The 22,172-nt window shown below is 48.9% G+C and overlaps 3 protein-coding genes across 12 annotated transcripts; all 3 read left to right on the top strand.

The window, feature by feature from the left end:
- The first annotated feature begins 11,293 nt into the window (after positions 1–11,293).
- LOC120711300 (protein argonaute MEL1-like) lies at positions 11,294–15,053 on the top strand. 10 transcript variants are annotated; one of them, XM_039996797.1, is made up of 11 exons: positions 11,295–12,300; positions 12,577–13,032; positions 13,495–13,598; positions 13,668–13,730; positions 13,804–13,867; positions 13,955–14,015; positions 14,135–14,193; positions 14,266–14,360; positions 14,438–14,472; positions 14,637–14,700; positions 14,867–15,053. In XM_039996797.1, the coding sequence occupies exons 1-11, from the start codon at positions 12,298–12,300 to the stop codon at positions 14,880–14,882; spliced, it is 1,020 nt and encodes a 339-aa protein (XP_039852731.1). In that variant the 5' UTR covers positions 11,295–12,297; the 3' UTR covers positions 14,883–15,053. The 10 variants fall into 10 exon arrangements, with proteins under 10 accessions (XP_039852746.1, XP_039852731.1, XP_039852739.1 ...); XM_039996779.1 differs by having other exon boundaries at positions 11,297–11,829; positions 11,936–12,300; positions 14,637–15,035; XM_039996772.1 differs by having other exon boundaries at positions 11,297–11,829; positions 11,901–12,300; positions 14,637–15,035.
- A 1,260-nt stretch (positions 15,054–16,313) lies between these two features.
- Positions 16,314–18,817, top strand: LOC120711291. The gene is made up of 2 exons (XM_039996760.1): positions 16,314–16,905; positions 17,929–18,817. The coding sequence occupies exons 1-2, from the start codon at positions 16,456–16,458 to the stop codon at positions 18,580–18,582; spliced, it is 1,104 nt and encodes a 367-aa protein (XP_039852694.1). The 5' UTR covers positions 16,314–16,455; the 3' UTR covers positions 18,583–18,817.
- A 1,415-nt stretch (positions 18,818–20,232) lies between these two features.
- LOC120711280 (uclacyanin-3-like) lies at positions 20,233–21,437 on the top strand. The gene is made up of 2 exons (XM_039996749.1): positions 20,233–20,663; positions 20,843–21,437. The coding sequence occupies exons 1-2, from the start codon at positions 20,498–20,500 to the stop codon at positions 21,253–21,255; spliced, it is 579 nt and encodes a 192-aa protein (XP_039852683.1). The 5' UTR covers positions 20,233–20,497; the 3' UTR covers positions 21,256–21,437.
- The last annotated feature ends 735 nt before the right edge of the window (positions 21,438–22,172 follow it).

The following is a 22,172-nucleotide window of genomic DNA, read 5'->3' as shown; positions in this document are numbered from 1 at the left end:
ATCCAAGAGAAAGATCTCCTTTGCCTGCGACGCCATAATGCATGAACAGTGCGTTAGGTTATACTACATCGTTGGACCCACCTGTCGGGGATCCAACGACTGTGTACGCGCCCCCTTGAGATATAAAAGGGAGGCGCTCGCTGTGCACAGGAAGATCCATACAGACTCAAGCTCTCGCACCTCCTCACGCTTGTGGGAAGGCAATACAACACACAGTGGATGTAGGGTATTACGCTCCGGCGGCCCGAACCACTCTAAATCCTGCTGTGTTTCTTGTGTTCTGAAGGGAGATCGATCTAAGACTAGCTACCCCCTGAGTACACACCCTCTGGGCTAGGGCGGGTGCCTTCCGCCACCCGGCCGTGGTTTGCAGCACCACGACAGATTTGTTGAGCTTTAATAATATTATGCAGATAATTATCCTTATTTTTATTTAATTTTGATTGATTGTTATTATCTTTAGTTTTTATTAATAGTATATATTTGTAACTGATACATAGCTAAATGATATTTTATATTTAATTTTTCATAATAATATTGGTGGGTGATTTTTAATTAGGTAGAGGGGTATTTTAGGCTAATTTTTATCGTAATGGCAGTGGTGGGTAATTTTTATTTTTTCTATTTTTTTCCGATTAACGTGAGAATTTCTAGGCCTTGAGAGCGAACGTGGAGGCTCCGTTTGTTGGCCAAATAATAAGATAATAGATATTTATAAATCCGTGAAACATCGTTAAGAAAAATAAACAATGTACCGATCTCATGTTCTACTAAAAGGCATCATTCATATAATAAATCTTGGAGCAGTTTATATCATTGGAAATTCCGCAATTGGTCTATAGGATATTGCTGAATGCTGACAATAGCTGGATGAACAACGGGGATTATGGAAACTAATCAAGTGCTAAAATAATTGCTGAATTGTGTTATTGATTAATCAATCAAGTATCAACTCATTTACCATGAATCAGTGATTGTCTGTGTTGCGTGTTGCCTTCAGCCCCAAGAGAAGAGTGGAAGTGGATAAAAAAAGAGGAGCGGATAAACATAAATTAGGCTAAACAGGAACTCAGACTATCGACACAAAATAGAAGCTCGGGCGGACTGGGCGTTACTCACTAGGGGGACTAGGGACAGACATTGGGTTTTTTCTTTCTCCGGTAGAACAAGTACATATAGTAGCATTTAATTTGGAGCCTCATATTTTGGGGCCCTGTGCAGCCACTCACTTCGCACACCCTCGTCGCCGGGCATGGCTGATGCGTTGTTCCGCAGGATGCGCTACAGCTTACCAATGTTTGGAGTCCGACCTTCGTTTCCAGGGACCATGGTGGAGGGGTGTGGCTTGTGAGCGTGGTTTGACAAACAGATGGAGATCGATGGCCGGCTCGGAGAAGGAAGATCTACGGTAGCAGTAGAGACTTGCTTGTTTTTCTTATCTCTTGGGGCTCTTTTTGCAAAAGAAGGGTGTACTGTTCGATTTCCTTATTTTGCATCTTTTTGCAAAAACAGTTGTTCACAAATGCAACGTGTGACTTATAAATAGTGAGACCGTAAGGTAGAAAAGAATGAAGGTAATAAAATTGTTGTTGTTTGCTCCTTAAGGTTGAGAGAGGACTGCAGGCCCTCTCGCTATGGTGTTCTTATTTGCAGCTCTCTAATCATCTGACCAACGAACAGATGCTATCAGCATGGGTATTTCCTGAACAAATAATGTAAATACATTTTTCACGTGGTGCACAAACGGTAAGTAATAGCATGTCGTTTACAGGGAACCAAAGAAATCAGGTGATTTTAGAACGAGCAGCAAAAAGTAGTTAAATGGTCCTTTTGATATTGCAACGGATAACTATAGTCCACTCGAATATTGCAAGCCCAGCGTAATTCGGTTGGTGTGACTTCCAAGTGGGGAGCGCACCTGCTCGGGCTCGATCCCGGGTGTTTCGACACTGGGCGCGGCCCCTCTACGGCGTGTCTCAAGCCGCCACGGTGGCACCGGTGGGTCCCTTTATTAGCCTTACCTAGTGGAGAGAAAAAACCATAGTCCGCTTCTTCAGTTCTTTACTATGCCAAGTTGAAATGCAACGGCAAAAGAAAAATAAAACACAAAAAGAACTTTGCAACATTTGTGAACTATGAAATGTGCCTAGACACAATCATTTTCCATCTCTACTTCTATGAATATAGAAAAATTGAAAAACACATACAACAATTTCAGTATATAGTGGGACATTGTGGGAGATTAACTAGTATAGTCAAAATAATAATAAGAGGCATTGGTGGAAAGCTCATAGGTCTATCTTTAAAATTTGGGAAATTTGTCCGTGGGACATTGCGAAAGTGAGGTTTTGTACGCAACACATCATCAAAGTTAATTTTGTCTGTAGCACATTGCAAAAGAGTTCTTTGGTCTACAACACACCACTGCAAATAAACTAATCATTTTCGGCTGGAAGAAGAGGTAAAAAATCTTATTTGCCCTTGGCCCCACCTATCATCTTCCTCTACTTCTCCTTTGCCTCTGCCGTCCTCTATCACCTTTGCTGTTGCTGCCTGAGCTCCAGCCACCACCGGGGCAGTGGCGCGCGCGGGCCACAACGGCGGGCGCGGCGGGGCAGTGGGCCCGCGAGACGGCTGTGCGCGCGGCAAGGCGGCGGGCGCGCGCGGCGGAGGGGCACGCGGGTGGATCTCGACGGCCGGATCTGCTTCTCCTCTGGCCGGGCCCCTCCTCCCTGGCTGCTCGAGATCCTCACCTAGTAGGACCCTCCTCTGACCAATGATCCTCCTCAAACCACTATTTTGTGATATTATTTAATTATTAATATTTAGAACTTATACTTTGCTTACTAATATGAATTTATTATGACTATTATAACATATCATCCATTAATTATATTGCGTATTTGATTTGAAATTTTTTATACGTGACATACCAGCCATAAATATCTGGCTCCGCCACCGGGTGCGAGCAGCTGACGCGGTTCGAGGGCGACGGGGGCTACACCGTGGGCGTGAGCTGCAGCCTGATGCTGTGCGAGCCGGTGTGGAAAAAAAAAATTTGGTGGAGACGGTATGCAAACTTCCTCCAAAGCATACCCATCCTCAATCGAGGACACGTGTCCCTTCCAGCAATCCGACGCTTGCCTGCTTAAGCGCGGAGCCCACCCTGTAATTGGCTCGCTCGGCTCCCAGGCAGCGCCGGCGAATGCGTTTGCAGCTTTGCCTCTCTACCCTCGACCTCGCCGGCGCATGCGACGGCATGAATCTGTCACTCCACCTGTCCACCAGCGGTCAGCTATGCAATGTTGAAACTTCTCTCTTCTTCCTTGTGGCCCGTACTCAGATGCATATCGCCCTCCTCTTCTTGCTCATCGCTGGCGACGAGCCGAAAGTGTAGGTTTTTCTCGGCCTCCTCCCAACATCCCACGCTCCCGTCAATGGCGTCGTAGCGGCCTTCTCCTCCTCCTGTTCATCGTGGGCATCGTCCAAATCCACATCAACAACAGCAAGTACACTAGCTGCTTTGCCAGATGCAGATTGCAGCATGAATAGTCGCACTCCAAAATCAATGGTCTTAGAGCTCAATGGATCAACTGGTTTATTTTCCTAGCCTCCTGGTACTAGCATCAATTTGATTTGGGCACCGGGAAGGAAACGAGATGCAGACTGCAGATTGCCGCATCTTTAGCTTGCAGAGGGCTCGATATCTTGGATGATGGACTAGCCGGTGTTATTATTATAGAACGAAGACTCCATCGGATGGGTATTGCTCATAGGAGCGTGTCATAGAGCCTTACCAAAAATTTTCACCCAAAATTTTTGGCCTCACCTTTAGACACATGCATTGAACATTAAATATAGTTAAAAAATAAAATTAATTGCACAGTTTAGATGTACACGACGAGACGAATCTTTTGAGCCTAACTAGTGTATAATTAGCCATAAGTGCTATAGTAACCCACATGTGCGAATGATGCGGTCAAAGGCCTCAAAAGATTCTTCTCGCAGTTTCCAAGCGAGTTCTGAAATTAGTTTTTTAATTAGTGCCTAAAAATCTCTCTCGACATCTGGTCAAATATTTGATGTGACTTTTGTACCAAAAATTTTCATCAACTAAACACCCCCATAGACGGGGCTGCCATGTGAGCCCAGTGGGCCGGAAGATGTAGGCGGTGCAGGCCATCATACAAAAGGAGAAGAAAACAGAAGGGAACGACATCAATGAAGAAAGCGGAAAGTCATTGGCCTTCTTCCTCCTCTGACTTCTCTCCGAACCCTTCCCCTGTTCTGGCTGTTCCCCATTCTAATCTCTCCGATTCTTCCTCAAAATTGTACCCAGAATTCCTAAGTGTTCTTGCTATTGTGATTTGGAGGTCTAGGACCATAACAATTGGTATCAAAGCCTTGTTCTCCTCTACCCATTTTCCCCCAATCCCACCTTCCTCTCCACCAGATCGAGCGCCATGGCTTCCACGCCTTCCACCGCCACGGACTCTGAGTCTGCCGCCATCGAAGCCCTTTCCAAGCGAATGGATCGGATGTTACGGAGGATGGAGGAGGCGCTGGCGCGGATGAGTAGCGCCCCTACGATCGTCGCGTCCGCGACCGCGGCACAGGCTCCTTCATCGACCTCGTCGCTGGTGTCCCCGACTTCGCCCGCGGCGCTTGACGCTTCTACGACAGGGTCGTCGGCATCCTCAGCTTTACCATCTTCGCGGGCATCCCCAACTCCGCTTGTTGCGCTGGCCACCAACTCGCCCTCACCGATGGCTTCGACGACCTCCGCCCCGACGACGATGGCCATGACAACAGCTGCGTCGCGCACGCCTGCAGCACCCTCGGTCACGTCTACAGCAGTGTGTAAGGATCGATGGACCAAGAGGGGGTGAATTGGGTCTTTTTCAAATTTCTAAAACAAAGTAAAGCAACCTTAACCTATGCAATACTAGTAAGGCTCAATTCACCAACCGGCTAGCTAAGCAAACTACACAAGCTTACGAAGAAACAACTAGATAAGAAACTAAGCAAGGTAGAGCTAAGCTATGATCTCTAAGGTCAAGCACATGAATAATTGCATGAATGTAAGTGCTTGAAAGTAAAGAGTGGGCAAGAGACAACCGGATTTTTTTTCGTGATGTCGATGTGTTGGCACACACCCCTAATCCACGTTGTGACACTCACTAAGAGTCTTGTCACCTCCCAAGTCACCGAGACGAGGGCGCTCACTAAGAGTCTCCGTTCACCATCCCGGCATGGTGGAGCTCAAGCCACATACAACCTTCTTCGGGCTCCCACAATCGTTGGCAAGCTCCGGAAGAAACACCTTCAATCACCAAGATCGCCTAGGTGCTGCCAATCACCAAGAGTAACAAGCTAGGGTCTTCACTTGAGCAAGAACCGATCACAAAAAACGGATGCACACAAGCTTCTCTCTACTTAAGTCCTTAGTCTTGCTTCTTGATTGATTGAATGAACAAATATGTGAATGGTGAAGCTCAAGGTGGCTCTCAACAACAGTATAGTGTATGAATATAGCCTGGTGTCAAGAGAGTTCAAAATGACCCATTGGAGGGGTATATATAGGCAGCTCACACGAATAGAGCCGTTGGAGAAAAGCTGCCAGAAAACTGCGTAGCGCCGGTTAATCCGACGATCCTCCAATAGCCATCGTCGGTTTAACCGATGAATGTAAACTGCCCATTCTGAAAACTAGCCGTTACAACTCGGGCAGATTAACCGACGTATCATCGGTTTAACCGGAGAGTGTAGTTGTCCATTGATCAACTGAAAAACCAAGTCTCTAGACAACTGCACCGACGTTTACTTAAATCCATCGTCGGTTTAACCGGTGAGTACAACTTCTGAAATCCCTGGAAAAACCATCTCACTGGTCAATTGCACCGACGTCCCATTTCAAACAGCGTCGGTTTAACCGATGTATTGAATTTGAAATGCCCTGGAAAAACCAACTCTGGACTAATGCACCAACGTTAATTCAAACAACATCGGTTTAACTGGTGTATAGAATCTGTCCAGACTTTGCTGACTGTGTTTAACCGACGTATAGAAAAGTGGAAGCGTCGGTTAAACCGGTGTATAGACTTTTTCTGATTTTGCCTTTTCTGATTTGAGTCTTGAGTGAAATCCAAATATTCTTGAGATATAAGTTGAAAACCACTTATTAGAACTTCTAGAAACCTGAGTGACCATAGTGTGCATCCATTTTCAAATGACCATGTCCATGCTCAAGTTACTTGACCTTAACCCCTCTTAATAGTGCGATCACTACAAAACTATAAAACCTATACTAACCTAAGTGTCCTTCTCAACCTTACGACACTTAGGAATAGAAAGATCCTTAGTCTTGTTATATATTTGAGATGAATACCGATATCGCCTTTTTGAATAACGAAATTGAGGGGCCTCTTTTGACATATGACCAAATGAGCGATAATGATCTATTAAGCTGCACAAACTCATTAGTCACAATAAAGATTGTCATTAATCACCGAAACATACCTTGAAGGCCTAGATGCTTACACTGTGTCGCCCACGCCGGCAGCGTCCTCGGCCGCGTCCATGACTACATTGCCGAAGTCCTTCGCCCCGACACCGGCCACGACCCCTTCATCGGCGCGCGCCACCGCCGTGGTGCCCACACCATACGCGCCGACGACCACATCGACTCCACCGACCTCCTCTCCATCCCGAGGAATGCCCCCATCGAGTTTTGTGGCGGTTTCCAGCAAGCCGTCAAACTTCTCCACGGGTGCCCAGGAGGTGTTCGATGAAATGGTGGACCAGCGGGAGGTATCTGGGAGAGGTTATCTTCATGATGCAGGACTGGCCCTCGTTAAGTCTCTGCCTATCCTTGCTTCCTCTGTGGTGATCAATACGGGACATTGCATCTCTGGCTCAGCAGTTGGAAAGCATGTTGCGGCTACAGTTGTGGGCATGAGCAATGGTGTGATCTGTGAGGCGGACGTCATCTGGGACATGGGGTATACAGGAAACAAGGAAAGTTCTTCGACGCTACTCCAAACTGTGTGGGGCGCGTTCCTGGCTGTACAAGCCAAATCAGAGCAACTGCCGGCTGTTAGCAAGTTTGAGTGCAGCACGCTCGTGTGGTGTTCGATACTGAGTCTCAGCGGTGCCATCTACCTTCTAGTGCCTGCTAACACACTGGCCACCCCCATAGTGGAAATCACCAACACAAGACCTGCTCTGGCAATTGAAGCTTCATCTCTGTGTTTTGGTATTGATGCCTTAGTGCGCTTGCTCTCAAATACCTCTCCCATGCTATTGGAGATGTCTAATGATGATCAAAGGGTGTTTGACAGAGGAAAGCACATAAAGTCAGCATCTCGGGCACTGCATAGCAGCAGAACCACAGTAAGTAATGGTGACCACATGGTGTTTGATAGAGGGAAGATTCTACAGTTAACATCTTGGCCACTAAAACAAGAAGATCTTGTGAAGGATGTTGATTTATTGAGCCAGCACAAGATGTGTGGGTTTCCTGTTGTGTCACTCTTACTAGACATATACCAGAGAACTTGCATTATGTGAACTCTTGCAGCTGCTTCTTTGATGGTTGTCATGAGATTAATAACACCAAAAACGGATGTGTTGACTAGGTGTGTATGCATGATGGACAGATTCAAGTGCAATGGTGCTCTGGCCAATTTTTTCAGAGTGTTTCTTCTATCACCCTTGGTTCAGTCAAGAAACAGTGCACTGATTGTTTGGCCAGGTGATTTACAGCTGCTAGTTGAATGGAAGCAATGTGCAAATAAAAAGAACAAGAAGTTTGCACATGGCATGGCCTTCTTGGGTGATGTGTTTTCTATGTGATGGATGTCTATTTCTTGTCCTGCAACTACTACAAGACTCAAAGTATTTCAGAGGACTACATTTTTGCAACTGACAAGAAGATTGCTCCGGCATTAGTGAACAGGCGAGAGTGTACTCCTAACAAAGCATCTTGTGTCTACATGGTTACTAACTCAACCAAGTTGGCCCATTCAGTTTGGTGCTTCAGTTTCGTGCATATTCAGTCAAGCAACCGGCATGAAACTGGGGAAGCTTACCATGGACTATTTGATCTCATCAGTGTGCTCCCAAGAAAGCATCTTATCTCTACATGCTTGCTGTCTCAACCAAGTGGGATTCAAGTCTATGAGCTGTATTCAAATGCAACTGATAGTATCCGTATCCAGCATGCTTGATGGTTCCAAAGCTTGAAGGAGTTTTGTGCAGTGCACACATTAAGTGCCAGTATGAGTAGAGAACAAGCAGGTGGCTTCAACAATAGCGACTTGAGGGCAAGCCGCATTTCAAGCAGGGGAGAATGTCATAGACGGGGCTGCCATGTGAGCCCAGTGGGCCGGAAGATGTAGGCGGTGCAGGCCATCATACAAAAGGAGAAGGAAACAGAAGGGAACGGCATCAATGAAGAAAGCGGAAAGGCATTGACCTTCTTCCTCCTCTGACTTCTCTCCGAACCCTTCCTCTGACTTCTCTCCGAACCCTTCCCCTGTTCTTGTTGTTCCCCATTCTAATCTGAGGGACCGAAACCGGCGACCAGAGGGGGGTGAATGGGAGCCGATCAATTTTTTTTTTGAAATCGATCTGTCGGCCTATATCCCAAAAATCACTGCAAACCCACAACCTAAGGTATGAGAGAATAGCTACGGACTAGCTATCTCACAGCACACACCCTAGGACACTTCGCGGAAGCAAAACGGCAAAAACTCCACAAACAGCAGCACTGCTGAGTCAGACCGGTCTGACCGCTCGCTCAGACCGGTCGGGCTGGAATTCAAAATCTCAGACCGGTTACTCAGACCGGTCGCTCCCAAACAGCCCGCAAACAAAACTCCAAATGGCAAATCTCGAGCAAACGAAGTCCAAATCCAACGAAACTTGGAGGATACCTTCACACCTGTCCCGTGAACATATCCCCAAGAGATCTCTCCCAAAAGATTAAAGAATCTTGAGAATTCGAGGGAAGATCAAAGTGGATTGGGTTTTCTCAAGAACACAAAACTCCAATTCGTTAGAACTCACGATTTCAGGGGGTTTGGCACTAGGCTAGATGCATCGGAATCATCATAAAGAGTTCAACAAACCACGAATTCAAAGGGTGATCTCCTCCAAACACAAAACACACCAAAAGAGAAGAAATCGAACCCAAAACGCAAGAGAGGAGGGAGAGGACGAGAACTCAGCACACAAAGGTGAATCTCAAACGAATTTCATTCATTAATCTCGGAGGAATTCACCTATACAAAGGCTAGAGCCTACCACACCATCATCCACCCTCTAGATTGGAGAGATTAGCTATAATCTAACCTTCCTTTGCGTTGGAGACCTTGGCCTTAACCTGGAGCAGGGGGAAGGGGAAGGAAAAACCGAAAAGGACTCAAGAGCCTCAACCAGCCACGGGCTGGTGGCGGTATTTATATCCAGCTGCTGCGGTCAGACTGGTCCATGGGACCGGTAAGACCGGTCGGGTCTGCAGCAGCCCGCTCTACAGGCTCAATCGACGGCGGAGTTTCTTTCTTCAACTCGAAGTCTTTGCTGCGATGTCACCACGTCGACGAAGTACCGGTCCGCGGTTTTGGAGGGTCCGCGAAACCTGGGTAGGTGGCCGGTTTTGAGAAAACCGCCAAAACATCACGCGCGGGACGATTCCCGCCTCCACGCCGTGGCCCTAGACGCCGTTCCCGCCTCGGCCTTCTGACGGCCCTAGACGCCGCCCGACGCCCGTCACCTCCTCGCCCGCAGCGAGGCCCTAGACGCCGTCGACGCCCGTCGCCTCCGTCAAGCCCGAGACCGACGCCCGTGCCTCCACGACTTGACATCTTCAATCTCCGTCCGCCTGCTTGGTTTTGTGGCGCAAACCAAGAAACCCGCCTTCCGTCGCCGCTTGCGCCCTCGATCCAGGAGTGCACGCCATAGCTGCCGCCCGGCCTGAGCTCCTCCACGGCAGCTCTCCGTCGACACTCGACGCCCGTGTACCTGCAATCCAAAGACCAAGCACACGATCACACCGTACGGTTGACAATTCACTCATCACAGACATGATAGAGTACTCTCATTCCTCATAATCTCTCCGATTCTTCCTCAAAATTGTACCCAGAATTTCAAAGTGTTCTTGCTATTGTGATTTGGAGGTCTAGAACCGTAACAGAGCGCGACAAGCAGCGGCGGGGGCCAGGGGCTCGAGGCCGGCAGCTAGTTATTACTCAAGTTGGGCGGCGGCGACGGGTGACTGGTAACCAAGCAGATGTGAAACTGCAAGCGTCTACTCGCTAGGGAGCCGAGCCGCGGGAATTGCTAGGGAGCCGAGCGAGCCAATTACGCCACGCTTACAGGCAAGCGTCGTGCATACCGTCTCCACCAATTTTTTTTTCCGCCGGTGTCGCTGGCGCGCGTCCTCCTGTCGTGGCCTCGTGGGCACGCACGGAGCAAGGCCCGGGCACCATGACCCATCGCGTCAGGTCCCTCCCGCTCGACGCCTTCGCCGCCTTCGCCGCCGCCGCCGAGACGGTGGTCTTCCGAGCCACACCTTCCAGGGCGCCAGACCCCCGACCACCGCGCGCTCGCCAGGGCCTGCGTCGAGGAGGCCAGCGAGAGGCTCGGCGCGGGGATGAAGGTGCCGCGGTTCTCGCTCGGGGTCACGAGCAGGGTTAACCGAACCGACCGGTCCGGTCAAACCGCCGCCCTCTGGTAGCGGTTTATCGGACCGGTTTGACCGGTAACCGGTGGAAATCGGTTGAATTCAAATCTAAATTCAAATAAATTCAAAAAATCCCGTGCAACCGGTTCCGACCGGTTTACCGGCCGGTTTTACCGGTTTGACCGGTTTACCGGTCGGTTTGACCGGTTTGAATTCAAATTCAAATTCAAAAGCTCCCGTGCAACCGGTTTACCGGCCGGTTTTACCGGTTTACCGGCCGGTTTTACCGGTTTACCGACCGGTTTACCGGCCGGTTTGACCGGTGGGCTTTAATGGGCCGGCCCATTTTTTCTTTTTTGATTTAACTTTAAATCCCCGCAAACTATACTAAATGAACGAATTTTTGAGAAAATTTGACACTATTAGATTCATTGCACCTTGAAGTATTTTTAGGAATTTTTTGGGAATTTTTCATTTTTTGAATTTAAATTTAAATTTTGAATTTTGACCGGTTGGGTACCGGACCAAACCGGAACCGGGCTGGACCGGTTTGACCGATAACCGGTCAAACCGGACCGGTTCCCACCGGTTTGGTGAACCTTGGTCACGAGACGGCAAAGGGTTCCTGGTCACGGCGACCTTCCCGAAATTGGCCGAGAAATACAATCCATGAAGATTCCTTTCAGTTATTGTGAGAAACATTGCCATGTACTATTAATTGATTCGGGCTCCATGCTGAGCGCGCAGCTTGATTCATTTTCCTGTAATATAATTGCTTGGAGGCCCAAGCGGGAGATTTCTGTTCTGGTGGTCATCTTCAACACGAGCTGCTGCCCCTGCCGTCGCCACGCCTCCACAGGCGCTGCTCCTGCCCGCCGCACCTCCCCTTCCCCCATCCTCCGCCGAAGGCCGGTGGCGTGGACGCCGCTTCGCCGCGCCGCCCGCCCACCGTCGCCCCGCGCCGACCTCCACGAAGCACGGTGGCGAGAAGGCGTGAAGCCTCCGCCCCTCCCTGGCCCAGATCGCCCGCCGACTACCGCCGGGCCGCCGAGGAGCAGGGAAGGGAGCAGCACCCCAAGGGACCAAAAACCCCCCAGCCCTAACCTGGTGGCGTCGATTCTTCTGATCCGGCGACGGTAGCGGAGGTAGGCTTCTCTTCATTTTCTTTTCTTTAGCAAAACTGCTGTATAGAGATGATCAACCTCCCTACTCATAGCAATTGGCGCCTAAGCGCACCACGAACGCACCCAGATCAAGAAAATTCCCCATCCTCTCCTATCGAAACCCTGGAGCGTTACGGGCTAGGAACGCAATGCCGTCGAGCGTTGGGGCATACTTGAGATCCCTCTCGGCGAGGACGATGGAGCGCCGCCAGACGGCGAGTTGGTGGAGCAAGGAGTACCCGCTCGTGGATGGAAGCTCCGAAAACGACGACGAATCCTGCGACGCGCGGCAGCCGGCGGGAGGGACCAACATCCTCCAGTCGTTCGAAGGATTAGGGTTCAACGAAAACTCCAAATGTGCAAAACATCCTCCAGAGAATCTCCTGTTGCCTGGAAGTTGGTGCTTCCAGTTGAACGGCCCACCGCCTCCATTCGAAGCCTTCCTTTTCCATGGTACAAAACTAAGTTCATCAACTCTTCTTTACTCGTCTTAGTCAATTATTATGTAATTTAAGCCAGTGCTGTGCTGTTGTCACATGCCCATGATGCTCTTTGAGTTCGCTAGAGCAGGATAAACATTTTCTTACTTGCTCCTTTTTTTTTTGGATAAGGTTACTTGCTGTTTTGAGTTCGCTTTAGCTAGATAAACGTTATGTCACTAACTCTGTTATGATCAGGATTACGGGAGCGACTTCTTCGCATAGGATTAATATTTTCAAATAATTATAGCTTCTTAATCAGGCTGTACCATACAACACACATTCTGATAAGGATTCCGGCAATGATGAATCGGGAGAGGATGACACCCTGGTTGGTTCAGAAGTTGATAACTGTGAGGAAGGCCCTGTCCCGCGCAGTTCAAACTTTCACGCCGAAGAGACAGGAGAATATGAAGCTAAACATGGATTCTCTGACCAGCATGACATAGATGACACCCAGGTTGGTTTAGATGAGATGGAAGAAGTTGATATCAGTGAGGAAGGGACAGAAGCAATTGAAGGATCTGAACATGGATCTGATCAGCTCTCTGACCTGGACATAGATGACACCCAGGTTGGTTCAGATGAGATGGAAGAAGTTGATAGTAGTGAGGAAGAGACAGGAGCAATTGAAGGATCTAAACATGTATCTGATCAGCTCTCTGACCTGCAGGACATAGATGATGGAAGTGATGAAGACCTATGGGTATGCCCCCTTGATTGTTTTGGATATTGATAGAGTACCCCGATTTTATTTTCTTGATTGATTTACAGACTTTAATGTACCTAGTAATTCCACTTCATGGGGACAAATCTGTGCTCACCATTTTCCATCTCTCTTTATCCATTTTGAAAGTAACAGTAGTTTAGAGAGTAACACCACAGCACTCCTTCCTTATTGCCCCACTAACCCCTGAATCATCTATTGAACTGAATATCATATCCTGGTGGTTGAACCACTCGGATGTTCATGGGTTGGGTTACACATAATGCCTGAGAATACCTTGTTTTTTGCTAGTGGTGTTAGTTTCATCAACTTTAACACTGAAAATTTTGCAAGTCGTGCAACACAACTTAAAACAAAATTACAGAGTCTTGCAAGGTTCTCAAATTTTCTACCATAGTATATTACTAACTTATATAATCATGAATTTTCATAAATCTGTAGGTGGTAGCATCACTGGATTGGCCAGGAGCCAATGTCTATAGAACTCTGCTCTCTTCTCAACCTCGTAATGAAGTCATCATAACAGACCTTAATAGTCAACTCAGGTAACTGTGTGCTTAATGCGTTTTATAACACATTCCATTTGGGGAATTAACATTTCTTCTATTTTACAGTGAGCTAGTGCATGAATTCCACCAGAGTACAAAAAAAATGCCTATCAGGATAATCTACTTCAGGTAGATAATCATCTAGTAGTCCTTTGTCTTATCTCCACCTAATGATGTGCTAACAAAGAATTATCTTGCACAGAAATGGTGTAACTGAAGATCAACTTAGGCACACTTTTGAGCATGAAATAGATGCTATTAGAATGGTATTACACTATCATTTCTTCATGTACTGTTCCTGATTTGTTCCTGTTGACTATCATTATAATGGTTCTGTGCTTCTCTGATAAAAGGTTTGTCCTGGAGCACGAATCACATTTGTGGTTGTTGCCCAAAAGTCTCATGAATTTCTAAGTAAGGCATTAGATAGTTAACAAAACCAGCACATGCTTTCTATTTTCCTTCCTATTGAAAATGGATGGACACATGTTAACGTGTAGCTTATGTGATGCTTTGTTCTTTTCTTTCCGTAGGATCTGAAATTGGAGAAGATTGCAATCTTACAAAGTTCTTTTGTAGCCATGTTGATGAGGTAAAGTATATTTATGTCTCCATTCAAGAAATATTTTTGAGCCATTGTTTGACTATATATATTTGCACTCAGAAAAGCAACACACATGTCGGTTATCGTGTGCTTCATGATGACAACTACTTTACACCTGATAAAATCCTTTCATTATGCACTGATCTACTTATCCGGTAAGTTTCAAATGTACTCGTTTTACTTTTAAATTGCTTGCTCGAAGTAGGACTGACATCCATTGGGAAAAATGCAGCCGTGTTCGTTGGAGGTTCCCACAACTATCGATGGGTGAGTTACGTCACCTATTTTTGTGTGCGATGTGAATCATGTAACAATGAAACATAATTATTTTTGCTATTTGTTTCTCTTAATTTCATCTTGATAGCTTAGATGCGTAGGTCATAGTTCCAAACTTCCAATTACTTACAGCTTGTTCTTTTTTTTTTATGTAGCTCCAGCGGCCTATATTGCACACGAAACAGCATTGATGGCGTGCGACTATGTTGAAAAGAACAGGTTGGATGATGGCACTTTCTTCCTCCCTCGAATTTTCATTTAGGGTTTTAATTTATCCTTGGTGACATGATTATTTGGCAAAAAAATTTAAGTCGTGCTGTACATATTTTGAACTCCTACCGAGTGTGTTACCGTCCAGCTCAGGTTGTTTTATTTTGACTCTTAGGGTGATGCAACCTTGAGCTGAGTAATTTCAAAACTCAAGGTTGGCTCCAACCCATCTCAGGTAGTCCTGAAATCAAATGCCTGTTTAGATTGAGAGCTCGTGTCTGTTCCTAGATGTTTCTTTTGGGAGAAGTTTGTGGTTTCGCCATCCTCATAAAGGTGTTTTTTTTTTGCTTGTGTGCTCGTTACATTGCGTTGCTTTTCTGTTCGGAACGTGGGCCGGATGAACCCAGGAATTTTTGGCAGAATCGCACAACGCAAAAACCAACACTGCAAACTAAATGGTTCGTTGGTGACAGAAACAGAGACATGCGAAAGTATGCATGCCACACTTGAGCCTTCTTATGTTGGTAAGCAAACCTTCAATCACGCAAGAAGCAATAATCTTAGAAAATGAGTTTGTTTAAACAAAAACAAGGCCATTTAGCACGGCACAAATTGGCAGTTGGCGCTGCTACCTACTACAGTTCAGTTTGTGAGGAATAAGCTTCAGGATATATATCTGATCTATTGGCTCCGTCGCTTCGAAATTAGTCTAATTCGCACATACTCTACTGCGAGTAATTAAGCTGTTCAGTTCAGCGCACAGTGCTTACTAAAAAAAACATGAAGACTTAAGAGATGGTGATTGATGATTGTGCATCGACTGGGTTCGTTCTTCACTGGCTGGTGCCTGGTGATTCAAAGCTCAACACAGATCAGGAGTGCCCGACAGATGCCACCAGGGCTGATGACAAGTTGGTTGCTACTGTAGCTTTTCAGGCGATAAATCAAGAATGAGCCCATGCGGCCACACTGCTGCAAGCTTAATGCCCACCGAAAGGCATTGAATGGAAACGGTTACCTGACGCGAATCGTGGTACCAGCAATCTGCTGCTAATCGTGCCAAACTTCATCCATCGTACTTCCGCTGCACTTTTCGTATCCTTTTGAGAAGTTTGGCACTTGTACTGCTACTTGCCTCCATATTTAGCCATCAAACACTTTTAGAAGGACCTAATTCTGAATTTCTGACGTGTAATTCCATAGTTTCAATCCATTTGTCGCCAGCAGTAGGTCAAGCTGCAAGAGAAAGGTGGAGATCCGCAAATATTGCAGGGGTGTTACTTTTAATTGCTACATCTATCGGTGGCTAGGACAATGAGCAGAACTAGTAAAGCAAGCAACCGCTCGGCGGTATGAATATCCCAAACCAAGTCAAACTGTTTCTCTTGTGAAACCAAATCAAACCAAATCGAATTGATTGCTAGAGCAATTATTTTCCACCAAATTAAAGTACCCCTGCAACCGGTTTTTCCCCGAACCATTAACAGCTTGAGCAGTAGGGGGAGTCGTCTCCGTACAGGCTGTACACCGCGGATGAGTAGATGGCGGCATTCATTCGTCCGGCAATCCAAACACAGCCCATACCAGCAAGCCGAGCACGTATAAATTAGCGCCACGGCGGAAGGGCCATCTCGCCTACAACGCAACGCGCTGCCGCTGACCTACCCGCGGCCACCCTCCCACCGCTCTCGGCCTCCTCGCAGCCACCCGCCCGCCGTCGGCAACCGCCGCCGCACCGAGACGGAAGCCGGAGCACATCTGCACATGGCGTCCGCGCGCCACGTCCACATCGAGGGCCTGCAGACGGCGCTGCCGACGCGCAAGGTGGAGCCGGGGCTGGCGCGCCCCGTGTCCGTGGCCGCGCCCCCGCTCCCGGCCGCCGCGCTGCAGCGCCGCGCCCGCGTCGTGCTCTACTACCGCGCGGAGGCAGATGGCGCGGCGGCGCCGTGGGACCCCGAGGAGGCGCTCCTGGCGAAGGAGTCCCTGAGCGAGGCCGTGGCCGACCACCCGGAGATGGCCGGCCGGCTCCGGCGCCGCGCCGACGGGTCCTGGGAGGTGAAGCTCAACGACACGGGGGTCAGGCTCGTGCTCGCCACGGCGGAGGCCACCGTGGACGACTTCGTCGGCGCCGGCGCCGGCCGGGAGGCCGCGCTCGCGCCGTGGACCGACGTGGACGCCGAGGACCCCGACATGTGCGCCCTCTGCTTCGTGCAGGTATGACCGTACGATCCCATCCATGATCGATCGGTCGGTCCTACACCGCGCGTCGCGCGATCGGATCCGTGGCGGCAATAAAGTCCGCCGATCGCATGACCTGCTCCTATTTTCCAGGGCTCGATCGCGTGAGCGACCTACACCTGACACTAACAGTACTGGTAGTAATCTAGTCGCGAGTCGACGTTTGAGTGACAACTTTGGGATCATCGTTCTAATCGCTTGCTTCATACGTACTAGCTGGTCGAACGCTGGAGAAATGTTTACTTCGAACCTTCAAATTCTACCCTTTTTTAAAACAAAAGAGCTGCAAGAGAGATTACAGTCAGCATGGTAGGCTGTCCACCATTGGATCAGCATCAACGTTACTCAAACTAGGAAGTAAGCAATTTGGCACTCCACTAACCAGTCTTGTAACTTGTAAGACTGAAAACCGGTGCTATAGGGAAGTCCTTTCATTTGCTTCAACTAGAACGCCCTAAACAAGAGGAGGAAAAGCTTTGTCGAGCAGTCAGCAGAGTAGACTCGAGAAACGTATAGCATCCGTATCGTGGTTGTGGCACGGACAGTTTGAGCAGGGTTGAGTAAATTCGACCGGGACACGTACCGAACACCAAGCTGTGTCTGTGCGTTCGCACAAACAGAGCAGCATCAAGGCGGCAGCCAGATCGCGCAACAAACTTGCTGCCCCGGCACAGCCTGCAATCAATGCAGCGTGTGTTCAAACTTCAAAGACGCCATGCAAAGATGCATCACGAATTTAGGAGTCTGCATTTTTTTAAGTGGAAAGTCCAAATTACACTCTTGAACTACCGTATAAGTTCAATTTTCAATTTTTAACTACAAAACCGGATAATATAAGTCATTCAACTGTTAAAACCGGACAAATTTAGCTCTTGGGATGGTTTCCAAAAACAGTTTTATATTTTTAAAAAAATTAGTACACTTTTATCAACAGTGCCATCTTGCAGATTGCAGAAAGCACGAACCGTTCTGATCTGGATGTTTTCCTGCCGCGTGCAGCTGACACGGTTCCAGGGCGACGGTGGCTACGCCGTGGGCGTGAGCTGCAGCCTGATGCTGTGCGACCCGGTGTCGCTGGCGCGCTTCCTCCTGTCGTGGGCGCGCACGCACGCCGAGATCAAGGCCCGGAGCAAGGCCGCCCCCATCCCGATGATGCAGTACGCCGGCTACTTCCATCGCCCGGGCACCATGACCCGCCGCGTCAGGTCCCTCCCGCTCGACGCCTTCGCCGCCGGCGCCGCCGCCGAGACGATGCTCTTCAGGGCCAGCGCCGGCAGCGGCGCGCCCCGCGATCACCGCGCGCTCGCCAGGGCCTGCGTCGACGAGGCCAGCGAGAGACTCGGCGCGGGGACGACGGTGCTGCGGTTCTCGCTCGTCGCCATCGCCAGGGACGGCGTCGGGGACAACCCGCGGGGGATGACCGTGGAGACGTGCGCCGGCGCGGCGGACAGCCGCCTGCCGGTGTCCGGGCACGAGCTCGAGGTTGCGCAGTGGCAGGACCTTGGGCTGGAGGAGTTCGCGCTGAGGGGGAGCAAGCCCGTGCACGTGTCCTGCAGCATCGTGACCGGCGGCGACGAAGCGCTCGTGGTCTTGATCCCCGACGGCAAAGGGTTCCTGGTCACGGCGACTGTCCCGAAACAGACCGAGAAATGAGCGGTGAAGGTTTCGGTTATCATGAAGAACATTTGATTTGATTATTAGGTAGCATGCTGATCATTCTGTGTGCGACCGTGTATGTATTTTTATGGGAGTGAGTGATACTGTATATCGATGTATCAGAAATAAGTCACCAAAAGTCATTGGTATTCCCCCTTCTTTCATGATGGGAAAACGATAATTGTGTTCCAGGTTTAGCAAATCAACATGAAACTTGCATATCATCGACTTCTTTCGAGGAATGACAAGATCCACTCGTGCTGCTTTAGACTTCATGGCATCGACCTCTCTCATGCTCTGAATTCTGATGCTTCAGGCTTCAAGTCATCAACAGTAGCGGACAGTTTGACTGGAAATATGTTGAACTAAACAAGTGTGGCAACTTGTATATACATGCCGTATCTCCCTGAAAGTATTTCAATGGAAAAAGTCATGACCTTTCTTTCAGAATGACGGTAACCTTACTAACACTGAAACTCCTATTCTGACCGTAAACACTCAAATGATTGATGCCAAAGCGGGCGTTTTATTATACAGACTACAGAGGAGCGGTAAGGCCAATCTCAGTGGGAGTGTCATAAGAGTGTCATGGAGATTAAATTTGCTAACATGTATCAATAGTACGAGGAGAGAGAAGAGAGAAGTATCATGAAATGTGAGAGGAGTGTCATCACCATGACACTCCACTGGCACGGTTCTTAAGATTCTAGTCTAGGTAACTGTGTCGATGACACTCCCACTGAGACTGGCCTAAGCCAATGGGAAGTGTCCATGGTTAGTTGTACGGTGCTAAACATTCATTACGCAAGCAAAGTTTTAGTGAAGGATGCTACATAATTGCTGGCCCCTCAAATCTTGATGAATACCAGTAGTATTATTACAGATGCTGGAAGCAGATGCAGGGTCGCCGTCTAGCTCACCTGCTGAACAATTGTTTTAACGAAAACCTACTTGACTATGAAAAGCCAATCAATCATCGATGGGCTTAGATCAAATTAGGTCTGCGCAAGGTACGAATGCAGAAGATGCCAAGTTGGTTTGTTCAACGGCTCAACTAAAACTTGCTTGCTATCTTTTAGCTGTACCTTTCATGACTCTTCCAGCCACTTTACTCATGTATTTATTCCCAGCAAAATGTAGCATTTCACGCGGTATCATACATCATTTTATCTATAGAAGTTCATAAGAAAAATAGAAATAAAATTTTTATTATTATATTTCTATGGTGGGATGCGAACGTTCTATTTGTAGTGATATAATAGGTTGATTCAGAACAATAAACACTTCTTTTAATAGAAAACACATGCGTGCGTGTGTTACTTTTTTAAAAGTTTTTTTCTTCTGAAAGTAACGCGCGTTTCTGTCTTGATAGAGTGCTTTTAACCCTTGCTCACGCCGCGGCAAACACCAGTCTTTGTAAAGTTGTAAGTTGTGAACACCGGTGAGAACACCTGTGATGTTAGCAAAATTGCATCGTTTTTAACATCGTTGCTCATCTGCGGTTGGTTAGTTGTTGCCTTGTTGGACAGCAAGTGACTGGGACTAGTCAGTGCCTAGTAATTATTGGAATCCAAATCAAGCAGACGCCATCCCATCATCTCTATTAAACCCCACAAAAATCATCCGTAGGCAGCGTAGCTACATATTTGTTGGCTCTTGTCCCTGCATCACGAGAAATCGCCCATGGAATCAGGGGACGCCAGAGCAGGAGAGTTGGTGACGAGCGTTAACTAACCCAACTCCACCAAAACTTATTACCAAATCACGTTCAGTTAGCACCTGCATCGCTTCGCTAACCCTATATAGCCGCTGGTCACTCCAGGGCCCAGCACTCATCACTGCCCACACCTAAGCCCTCCTGCATCATTGTACTACTCATCTGTCTAGGCCGGCCATTGTTCCAGAAGCCATCATGGCTGGCGCCGCAGTTATCGCCGGCCTGGTGCTCCTCGCCGCCGCCGCCGCGGCTCCGGCGTCCGCCACGGATTACGTGGTCGGCGACTCGTCCGGGTGGAACAGTGGCGTGGACTACACCACCTGGGCGAAAGGCAAGACCTTCAGCGTTGGCGACAACCTGGGTAAGAAGAAGCCTCAGTTGTGGTAACGCAAGTGCAATTCCGTAACGTGGCCCACATGTCGGTCTTAGCGTGGCTATGAGTTGCAGTCGCAGTTTACTTTTTTTTTTCTCCCTACCGGAGAGGCTGATACTGACAAAGTGCACGTGCCCGGGGTGTGGCGTGTGGCGCCGGTGATGCAGTGTTCCAGTACAGCGCGATGCACACGGTGGCGGAGGTGAGCTCGGCGGACTACAGCGCGTGCTCGGCCAGCAACTCGCTGCAGTCGTACAGCGACCAGAACACCAAGATCGCGCTCACCGCGCCCGGCACGCGCTACTTCATCTGCGGCACCGCGGGCCACTGCAGCGGCGGCATGAAGCTCGCCGTGAAGGTGTCCGCCGCGGCCGCCACCGCCCCGGCGGCGTCGTCCCCGCCCGCCGACGACGGTACGCCCCCGGAGACCACCACGCCGTCCGCGTCGACGCCCCCCGCGACGACGACGACGGCGCCCACGACCAGGTCCACCTCGACCAGCACCGCCGGGGAGGCCCCGCCCGCGATGGGCGTCCTGGCCGGCGCCGCGGGGCTCGTCGGCCTCGCCCTGATGGCCTAGGCAAGAGGCAGTGCTCTGCTGTCCGTCCCCGTGGCTTCTCCGTTTGGTTGCGGTCGGTTGTTTTACGCGCTCTCAATTCACGTCTCTGTGTCGCGAACGTCTGCTCGTGTTGTGTACCTGTACCTGTACCTGTACGATCATTCTAGATTTAGAGGAACTACTGTTCTCTGATGTTTGGATTCCCGCTGTTTGGCTGGCTGTGTGTTCCGTGTCGCCTGTATCGGAGACGCACGCGCCGCGAGCGGAGCTGCTGCACACTGCCATACTGGCACAGAACTGATGCTGAGCCCACGGAGCAACTGTGACAGCAATGTGGTTTTGGCCCATGAGGCACACTGACCCAGAACTGAACCAACGTTTGCCACTCCCTTCCTACTAATCGGGCGTGAATAGGCCTAGTACCGGAACAAAACCACAGGGACACGGCCAGGCCAGAGCTAAAATTTCTAGACAATTGGCGCCTCTCGGTTCAGGCGCAGCACCCGGCGCAGAGACACCCCCGGGCTCGTCGGCATCGGCCTGATGGGCTAGGCCAAGAGAGGTCGGACGTGCTCGATTGATTGCTATTTGCTGTAGCATTCCTCAGAGACAGAGGGAGGGAGACACAGACACACCTTGCCAAGCCCGTTCTGCCTGTCCGTAGTTCCATGCCGTGTCGTGAAATTTATTTAAAACTTATGCTCCCTACAGAAAGTGTACTATTCTCTTCCCAAAAATACCCAAAAAAATAGAAATATGTATTATGCTGCCACTATCATGGCTTCATGTGTAAATCTTGTGTAACCTATTAGTTTTCAATTAAAACCAAAACAGTTCTCAGTTCTCTCCAAAACATTGCTCGTAAGCGGTAATTCCTCATCACCACCATGCTCAGGAGAGGAGCAGCCAAATTAGTCGTCCTTCTCACCTTTTTGGTA

The sequence above is a fragment of the Panicum virgatum genome, chromosome 1K, assembly GCF_016808335.1.
Source record: "Panicum virgatum strain AP13 chromosome 1K, P.virgatum_v5, whole genome shotgun sequence".
Classification (NCBI taxonomy): Eukaryota; Viridiplantae; Streptophyta; class Magnoliopsida; order Poales; family Poaceae; genus Panicum; species Panicum virgatum.
This window is presented reverse-complemented; position numbering and strand designations above follow the sequence as displayed.